We start from the raw sequence: 10,526 nt of genomic DNA on the forward strand, positions 1-10,526 counted from the left end.
TTCTTTCCTGATCTGTTCCGTTTTTTGCGGACCAGATCTGGACCCATTCATTTTCAATGGGTCCTGAAAAAAATCGGACAGCACAATGTCCGATTTTTTTTTTATTTTTTATTTTTTATTTTTTTTCAGGTCCCATTGAAAATGAATGGGTCCAGATCTGGTCCAGATCTGTTTCAGCAAAAAACGGAACAGATCAGGAAAGAAACAACGGACGTGTGAATGGACCCTTACCCTGATAATGTCCTCAATGGAACTCTTTCTTACATGCCTAGATGTTTTCTAGCTTCCTGGCCCCTACTAAAGTTTATAGCAGTACATTTACTTCAGAACCACTAAAATAAACCTTGCCACACATCACTACCTAATGGGAGTGCTGAGAAGTCTGAAAGCCATCTCCTGTTATCTCCTTGGCTCAGGCTGCTGCTGTGTCCCTCATGATTTATATTGCATCTCTGATTGCTGTTTATTTTTATACAGGTGTCTCGGTATGAAATCCTGAAAGGTCTCAGCTGCTCCATGATGTTAGACCATGATGTGGATTTTCAGTACATTGCTAGTCGGACAGAAAACTTTACAGGAGCGGATCTGAAGGCCTTGTTATATAATGCTCAGCTGGAGGCCATCCATTCAAGCCTAGCACCCAGTGCACCCCAGGTATGAGCACCCCCCCCATTTCACTATCTCGCTCTTTTAGAAAATCCCATACCAGTGAATGGAGAGAATGCTGTGTGTGCGTGGTGCTCTCTGCATTTGCTGCGGGGCCTTGTTCTCCAGATAGGAGCTGTCCCAGAGGTGGCACCCACAACTATCATACAATTATGGTATATCCTAGTGATATGCTATAAATGTCAACATGGGACAGCCCCTTTAAAGGAGTTTTCTCATGAGAACAGTCCTTGTCTGTATGCTGTGTAATGGCATATGAATGTCACAGAACAAATCCCCCACTCAGGGCCCCCTTTATGAGCGGGAATGCTGTGTCGGATGCGGCCCATCCATGCATTCCATCGACTGCTTCCTCTTTTGTGACAACCCCTTTAAGTTCTTCTGCAGTTTTTTGTGTGTGTTTGCCAATGAGACATTAACTTACCTGTTTTAGGACAGCGGGTCTGGATCCGACAGTGACGCCAGCTTATCATCAATGATTTTCCTGAACCACAGCAGTGCATCAGATGAATCTTCAGGAGAACCAGACAGTGCCCTGGAACAGTCTTTTACCTCCCTGGATATGGTGAAAATTCCTCCGGATGATTCAAAGTCCAATATATGGCGCCTTTATTTTGGCAGCTCCAATGACTCTGACTTGGGGAATGGCAGTTCAGATCAGGTACTAGCCTTGGTAAGATTGTGAGCACTATTTGTCCACACATGCAGGGGAAAGTGCTTATGATCCATTTATCACATTTCTTCATCTCCAATAAAAAATACAAATATATAATATACTATAATATATATATATATATATATATATATATATATATATATATATATATACTGTATATTTTAGCCATAACATTAAAACTGCTTGGGTAGTATTGTCCTGTAAGGTACAATTTGGGAGTTCCGGTTTAGTGTTTTTCCAGCACAGATGACAATTGGAATGAGATCTCGTGAATTTGGAGACAAGTCATCACCTTGCACCCTTTGTCATGTTCCTCATTCCTGAGCAATTTTTTCAGTGTGGTTCGGGCATTATCCTGCTGAAGGAGCCCACTACCATTCAATGTCACCACTGCCATTAAGGGCACAATGTTTAGGTAGGTGGTACATGGTACACATTCAGGAGCCGTGTTTAATATCGATTGGACCCTGGGCAAGAATTTACTTGGGCCCCCTGGATGCTGCCTTCCCACACCCTAAAAAAAAAAATCTAAAATCTTATACTCCTCTGTGTCCTTTTGCTGGCGCTCGCTAGCTGCTGGAACGGCCCGGGATGGTGCAACGCAGATGCGCACACCTCACTGCTGTGCGTCCTGGCACAGGCGGGCGTGATGACATTATCACGCCTGCTTGCGCTGGGATTTCACTACCAAATAGACCTCAGGCCTGTAGCCTATGACAAGTCTTGTCGCCATCTGCAAATTTTAAGGCGCAGTGGCGACCACTCTCCACATATAATGATATATTACATCAGTGACATCACCGCTGTCCACATATATGTGATATATTACATCAGTGACATCACCTCTCTCCACATATATGTGGACAGCGGTGATGTCACTGATGTAATATATTACTTATATGTAGACAGCGGTGATGTCACTGATGTAATATATTACTTATATGTAGACAGCGGTGATGTCACTGATGTAATATATTACTTATATGTGGACAGCGGTGATGTCACTGATGTAGTATATTCCTTATAAGTGATATATTACACCAGTGACATCACCTCCCTCCACATATAAGAGGCATATTACAGCACTGACGTCATCCCTCTATATGACATTACAGTTCGTTCTCTTGTATGACACAGGAGATTATAAATGCAGGGTGAGACATCAGACATGTGCCTGACGCACACAAACTGTCTAGAGTGCGGAGCTCCGATACACGAGCAGGCGGCGGGGTTGGTCTCCATACAGTATATATATCTATATGTACACGGGATGAGGCACCTGCTCCGCTGCTATCTGCTTGGCCACCGCTGACACTATCTTCCTTCTCTTGTAGCTGAGAGCCATTGCTCCGCACACCTAAAGCCTCAACAGTCACGTGACTTTCGGTCGCGCTTCTGCAGTCATATTGAGGGAAAGCGTCCGATGGGGGGTGGCCGCTGGGACGCACAGTGCGCAGCTCCCATGCCCAGCCGCAATATTCGGCTACAGTGCAGCAGCCCTGTCACAAATGACGACAAGGCTAAAAAGTCTTGTTGGTCGCCATCTGGAGCGCTGCTTGGGCCCCCCAGGAGCAACTGGGCCCGGGGCACCTCCCCCTTTTTGCCCCGCATTAAAGATGGCCTTGTACACATCCACTTTATGCCAGGGCCTAAGGTTTCTCAGGAGAACATTGTCCAGAGCATCATACAGTCTCCTCCAGCTTGTCTTCTTCCATTAGCTGGTGCCCTGTCTTTCCCACACATACATCTAGCCTTTCACATGATGTAATATGGTTCATCAGACCAAGCCACCTTCTTCCATTGCTCCGTGGTCCAGTTCTGATGCTCACTGTAGGCGTTTTCAGCTGCGGACAGGGTTCAGCATGGGCACTCTGACTGCTCTGCGGGTCCACAGCCTCATACACAGCAAGCTGCCATGTCCTGACTCCTTTCTATCATTGACAGCAGGAATATTTTCAGCAGTTTTTGCTCCAGTAGCTTTTCTGTGAAATCGGACCATATAGATCGTCCTTCACTCCCCTCATGCATCTATGAGCCATGGTCGCTCATGACCCTGTTACCTGTTCACTGACTCTCCAAGCTTGGACCACTTTTGGTAGGTACTAACCACTACCTACCAGGAACTCCCTGCAGGACCTGTCGTTTCAGATATGTTGTGACCCAATCTTCTAGCCATCACAGTTTGGCACTTTTCGGAGTTGCTGAGATCCTTACTCTTGCCCATTTTTCCTGCTTCCAATACATCAACTACAAGAACTGACATGTTGCCTAATATTGCCCACCTGTTTTCCTGGGTCATTGTCACAAGATATTATTCACATCACCCATTTTAATGTTATGGCTTATCAGTGAACATGTGTAATATTCATGGATTCTGTAATGAGCGGTTACGTTCTTCCTTTAATCTGGCGTCCATAAGATCATCGCTGTATGCTGTGGTTCTTTGTATTACTATCCCCTATTGCTGTTTGCGTCATTGACCACTAAGCCATTCATCAAATAATTGTCATATCCACAGCACATCTGTTCCGGTGAATATCGGGGCACCAGCTAGCATATATATCTAGATCCTTTCAGATCTAGAAACAAGCCTTTCAGAAATTCTGATATCTACCTTCCTTCCAGCATTGCAGTCCCCTCATTATCCTCGCACAGTATAAAAAAACACAACCCCCCCTTCCTCCCAAGCTGACTGTCCAAGAAGAACCATGTTCCTAACACCCCAAGACATATACATGAAAAGAGTCAGTATGATAACTGCACGGCAGTCGGCAAAGATAGGTGCATTGATTAGCATACAGTGCACACCTTAGGGGGAGCTGTCGAGTGGGTGCACCCATGGGCACCAGTTTAGTAGGACATCTAGCTAGTAGGACATCATCAGGCAAAGCTCTATGTTATGCCTTGTGCAAAGCCTGAAGTGGGTAGGGCTTGACACTGTCATGCACCGCCCCTTCAGGCTCAAACCATGTAGAAATGTTGTCTGGAGTGTTCCTTTGAACTTCCAAGTATTCCATATCTAGTGCAGCCAATGCATTTCTCACCATGTCAGCCCCTGTCCACTTGCATCATTAGGGCTTATGAACACCATCATGGAGGGTACTGCGCCCAGGATCCACTTCTGTGTGCCAGAACAGATTGCTGCTCTGGCAGACCCAGCCCGTCCAAAACATTTAAATATTTAAATGGTTAACATATACTAATGCGTACGGGTATCCTCGGCTCCCCCCACACACACCCAATAACATCTCATTGAGAAGTGGAGAAGCTGAACCTTCAGTGATCGATTGATCACCACACCATCTTTATGGGACACTTTGCACTTAAAGGCATTTTCTGAGAATTTCATATTGTTGGCATATCCTCCGGATATAGTCATCAATGTGAGGTCGGTGGGGAGCCAACTCCTGGCACCCCCGCCGATAAGCTGTTCGGAAGAGCCGCAGCGCTCCGCAAGCTCTTAGGCCAGTGACCTCACGATTATGGGCAGGGTCGGACTGGGAACTAAAAGTGGCCCTGGAAAAAAAGGTAGAAGTGGCCTCATGTTGTAGGAGGGTCCAAATTGGCAGAAGGCAGGACAGAAGTAGGCAGGGCCAGCAATACATTAGTGCAGGGCAATATACCACCCCAACTGACCCAAATATCACGATGCAGCTGAAAATACTGCAACCACCGCCAGAGGATTCAACTGTATCGCTGTCCTGAGGACACCATAGTTGAATTCAGGAGGGCACCTGTGGCTGCTGACCAGGTGCATAAGAGAGAATCAGATCATTATGAATCTGTCTGGCAGCTTGGGTGGCCCTCCTAGGCATTGGCACATCAGGAAATGTCCCTGAAGGGTCTATGGTCAATCCGCCCCTGATTATTGATCATATGGCCTAGGTGCAGCTCAGTCCCATTGAAGTGAAAATCCTGGAAAAACCCTTTTAAAATTTGCTGCACAAATCGTTATCCTAGGCACTGTTAACCCCTTAATACACCAACATGTAAATGTATGTCACCGAAAAAGTCATTACAATACAAAAAGAGGTTTGGATGTTTGCCGAATGTGAACGGACAATGCCGGCTTCAGTTATGGGACCGACTTTGAACACAGACCATGCTAGGAAATTAATGCAGTAATCTGTGACAAAAAACACCAAAGAACTCCTTTAACTGCAGGCGTCGGTGCATAATCATAGCGATATTGCGGCCATTACAGGTAACATGTCTTCCTTCAATTGTCTTTACAGACCTGCCACAGCTTATCTGGAAGCAATTCCATTACATATGATTTCACTGGCTTGTCTGTAGGAGAATTGGTGTCTTCCCAACCTCTAGTGTTCCTAACTTCCTCCTCACAAGAAGATCTCCCGGAGCACTGCCAGAATGCCCGTGCCGAGACCGCTCTTACCAACTACAAGAACTTGGTATAACCACCTCACCAATAGCTATCTCGCCCGTCATCTATAGAGGCAGCTCAATTAGACGATGTAGTGGACGCAGAAGGTTTTGGGATATACCACTCATAGTGCAAGCAACATTTATAGCTGACAGAGCATTGGTAAAACTTGGTAAAGGGATTGTCTCAGAAAAGACAACCCCTTTTAAAATGCAGACACCACAAATAACCCTCCGACAACCACTGATTTTGCTGGCAGAAGACATGGGCAACCAGGCATTTCCTCGGCCATGGCTGCTGCAGGTCAAACGTGGTATCCCATGGAGGCCATTGAGATGATTTCCATGTAATGGGGGGGCTGCTCGAGTCTGCCAGTGTGGGTGCCGCTCTCATACAGCAGCTCTCCATGGTAATAGAGGAAAATCTTGGGTGGGTAGGATCACCCTCTATGACATCTCTATGCCCTTACAGGCCATATGGACATGAGTTGTCTCAGCTCTTGCTTCATTATTGCATGAGCTACCTGAACAGAGGACCCCAGAAGTGAAGTCTGTGCCTGTAATAAGCATAACTAAACCAGACACCCCCTTTAAGCTCAGAGGGGCTGATACATTGATGATTAAAGGCATCTTAAGGACTAAAGACTTCAATAGGCACGCTAATGTCTTTTAGGGAGAAAATAGACTACAGTAGTTGGGTCACATTTTGCTGGGCTCCTTTCCCAAGGGGATCAGTGGTGTTAGCATTAGTCCAGGCTGATCAAAAAGATCATTTTGGTCACCACTAAAAAAGGCTGCATTCAACCTGTAGCTTTGCAGACTACTACATTGCAAGCCTGTCCTTGTCCTGATAATTGGCTGCCCAGCAGATCAGCGTCGGGTGAAAGGTTGTGCACCCCTGATCTATACAATGTGCCCATACACAGCGTTACCTAGTATACGGCAGTAATTATAATTAAACTACTAACCTCTTCTGAGTTGTCCATAGTACATCATCTACAAGCATCTCATAGTTTACTTATTAATAACTCCAGAAATTGTATGTTATTTTAGATTTTTTTTTTAAATAAAAAATATCTGTTTATATTTGATCAATCAGGAGGAGCCGCCTCACTGCCAGATGGAATCAAAGAAGAAAATGTGCGTTGGCCAAAAGCACCTTCTGGCAGCACTTGCCACTACCAGACCGTCTATAGGTGCAGAAGACTGGAGGTTCTTCAACCATCTGTAAGGAATGTCTAATATATAATAACACAGATAAGCAGTGGTGCAGGGGGGGACAAAAAGAAAGAGATGAAAAAGATACTTTGCTGGAAACAGTTCAAAGTACCATATTTTTCAGACTATAAGACACACTGGACTATGAGACACACCCAGGATTTAGAGGAGGAAAATAAGAAAAAAATATTTTTCATTAGACTGTAGATCAGACCCCCAATCTTCATCAGACCTCAGATCAGACTCCCAAATTAGTCCCCCATTCTTCATTAGACCTCAGATCTAAACCCTAAGCTCCATGATACTCAGATCAGACCCCCCCCCCCCCCCCAACCTACATCGGCCTCGGCTCAGACCCCCATCGGCCTCCGCTCAGACCCCTATATGACCTCAGATCAGACATAAAAATAAATAAACTTACCTCTCCTGCTCCGGACAGCGCTGTCACTCTGCAGATCCACTCGCCCTCCATGGCTTTTTTCCGACCCGCGCTGCACTGTGACCTGACGTCGCACAGTGTCAGGTGATAGTGTGCATTTACATGCACTACATCCTGATGCTGTAAGCGTCCAGAAGAAGACCAGGGAGGGTGAGTAGAGCCAGCACAGCGCTTCCCTCACTGCTCCCGCGCCTCCCGCAAGCCGATGACTGTTTTAATAATGGAAGCGGCCATTGGCGTTCGTACTATAAGATGCACTGCCACTTTTCCCTCACTTTTGAGTGTGTCTTATAGTCTGAAAAATACAGTTATTTCAAGATAGCGTTTAATAGCATTTTGGGGCTTTCAATATAAACTTGGATAACCCTTTTAAAGAAACCCTTCAGCACTCACCTATAATTCTGCTAGCTAAATAGGTATTCACATGGGCCGAGGATCAGGGCAGTTATCCTATGAATGCTCATTCCCGATAATTGGCCTGTGTAAATGCGCTATCGATCGCTCAGCAAACGCTCATTCGTCAGTTGTCAGCAGCACATCTCACTGTGTGAACATGGATATGCTGCCAACAAATAATGAATCTGGGGATGAACGATCACAGTAGCAATCATTCATCCCCCATACATAGGGTATGATTGCTGCATGTAAACAAGTGGGCAATGATCAGGAATGAATGGTCTGTTCCCAGTCTTTTCCCAGTGTCTCGGCCCATACACATTTATGGCAGAGCCACGGTATACGACGGAGACACCTCTTTATTGATTTGAAGGGTAAAACTTTCCACGGTGAATGGGGGATCACAAGGTCCCGGTATTGCAGCTAATTGAGGGTCACATTGGTGGGATCCCAACATATCAGGCATTTACAGCATATCCTGAGGATGTGCCACGTCTGTAAGATGGAAAAAGCCTTTAACAGTTACATCCTGAACTATTTCACTTTTGCTTTCTTAGCCCAGCAGCCATGTTGTTTCTACCGGGGAAGTTTTTGCTTTCATTGTTTAGCTGTATTTAGTCCTTTGTGAATGGCCGGTTTCAGCCATTCACACAGGAAGGCAGTGTTATCTGTGCGTAAATCATTCTGTAGGCACAAGGGTGTACTTCTTCTCCTCTAGTGAGGTGACCACCACATTGCTCGTTCATTGGTTGATCGGCAGCACATTTACTCAGGCAGATTGTCGAGGAACATTCGCAGAAACGTTCATTCCTGATAATCTGCCCGATATTCATGGAGTGTAAATCCACCTTCACTGTGAAAAACATTTACACTGGACTGGAGTGTCTTTTTTCTAGTGTTTGTCCCATTATAACGTATACCTTATGCACAGGAGTGTCTGATGGGTGGGTGTCCAACTGCTGGGGGCTCGTGTTCACCTGTTTGAATGGAGTGATAGACATTCATGTATGTCTGCAGTTCAATTCAAGTCTATGGGACTGATGGATATAGCTGAATACAAAGTGCTCATAGAGCTGAATGGAGCGTCAGTGCACATGCACGCCTGCTGCGTCATTAGGATGAGGGAACATGGGCCACTACTTCTCGTGATCAGCAGGAGCCCCAGCAATCGGACCCCCGTCAATCAGGCACTTATTCCTTACCCTGTGGATAGGGGATACGTTGTTATAATGGGACATCCCCTTTAGAGAGGTACACCTGCCTTTTAAATTGATGAGATAATGCTAGATTATGCTAAACCTTTATGTCACTTGTTATGATTGTGGGGGGGGGGGGGTGACTTTTGGGAGCCCCAAGATTGAAGAATGAAGGAGCCTGTTAGATCTGGCTACCCACAGTGCAGGGGATTTGAAGCACAGCTCCATTCACTGTTCCCTGTTGGGTGGCCAGGGCGTCCGCATCCGCACTTCCGTTCCGCGGCCCCGCAAAAAAATATCCACAGCCACAGACAAGAATAGGCATTTCTATCATAGTGCCGGCCATGTACGGTCCGCAAAATGCTGAACACACATGGCCGGTGTCCGTGATTTGCGGACCGCAAAACAGTTGCGAACGTGTGAATGGACCCTAAAACTGTGACTAGGCCATAGCGCTGATTTATTCTCTAGATTGGTGGGCGTCACAAGTATCACGCCCCCTACGATCATAGTGATGCCTTCACTTTAGAATATGGAAATACCCCTTTTAAGTTAATGGACGGCTGTGAGTGCTATCATGATCTTGTAGATCTGAGGTGTTGTTCCGCCAGCTACAAGGGAGTGCAGAAGTAGTATTTGCAGGTTGCAGCTGGAGATTACAGGGTTTAAAGGGCAGCTGTCAGCAGTTTTGTACCTATAAAACAGGCTGAATCGTTGCATGTTTAATAACAGTTCACTTAAACTTGTATTTACAGCTATGAAAAATTCCAAAATCCGAAGAGCTCAAGTGGACAGACGCACGGAAGAGGACAGAAAGTGACATTAGCCTAATTAATGCAATACTAATAATTTATAACGCAGACCGCTGTAATAAGCCACGTCCTGTGTATAATTAGAATTAATAAATGTGTTTTATTTTTCATGAGTCAATTCTTCTTTTACGTATAAAGGGAATTTGATATGAATAAAACCAGAGGCTCAGTGGTCGTCCTGGTGCACTGGGGTTGTGTCTCCTCCTACCTTTCAAAAACATGTGGACAGGTTAATAAGGCTTCATATTATGGTCCATTCATACGTCCACAAGTGTTTTGTGGTCTGTAAATTGCGGATCCACAAAACACGGATACCGGCCATGTGCGTTCCGCATTTTGCAGACTGCACATGGCCGACCCTGTGATAGAATTGCCTATTCATGTCTGTGGCTGCAGACAAGAATAGGACTTGCTCTATCTTTTATTGTGGGGCCGCAGAATGGAACTACGGATGCGGACAACAGACGGTGTGCTGTCCGCATCTTTTGAAGCCACATTGAAATAAACAGGTCCGCACCCGTTCCGCAAAATTGCAGAACAGATGTGGATCCATAAATGCGGACATGCGAATGGACCCTAAAAGTGGAGTAGTTCGTGAGACATGGGGTCGCTCCTTCTTCGCCTTTTTAGCATTTGAAAGCCCATTGTGCAGAATGGATCTACACACGGTGGTAGTTTGTAAATGCTGAGTGTACCATGGGGCTTAATGATGCACCTTATAGGAGACCCAACAATCACTG

At 45.6% G+C, this 10,526-nt stretch overlaps 1 protein-coding gene across 4 annotated transcripts in view; it reads left to right on the top strand.

The window, feature by feature from the left end:
- The window catches only part of PEX1 (peroxisomal biogenesis factor 1), a 57,105-nt gene extending 47,209 nt beyond the window's left edge, over positions 1-9,896 (top strand). The window contains exons 20-24 of one of the 4 annotated variants that reach the window (XM_044295771.1): positions 478-654; positions 1,100-1,339; positions 5,578-5,754; positions 6,825-6,952; positions 9,730-9,896. In XM_044295771.1, the coding sequence (XP_044151706.1) occupies positions 478-654; positions 1,100-1,339; positions 5,578-5,754; positions 6,825-6,952; positions 9,730-9,805 (798 nt within the window). In that variant the 3' untranslated portion in view covers positions 9,806-9,896. The remainder of the gene's footprint in view (positions 1-477; positions 655-1,099; positions 1,340-5,577; positions 5,755-6,824; positions 6,953-9,729) is intronic. The other 3 variants (XM_044295772.1, XM_044295774.1, XM_044295775.1) reach the window with 3 other exon arrangements.
- Positions 9,897-10,526: the final 630 nt, after the last annotated feature.

This window comes from Bufo gargarizans, chromosome 5 (assembly GCF_014858855.1).
Source record: "Bufo gargarizans isolate SCDJY-AF-19 chromosome 5, ASM1485885v1, whole genome shotgun sequence".
NCBI lineage: Eukaryota > Metazoa > Chordata > Amphibia > Anura > Bufonidae > Bufo > Bufo gargarizans.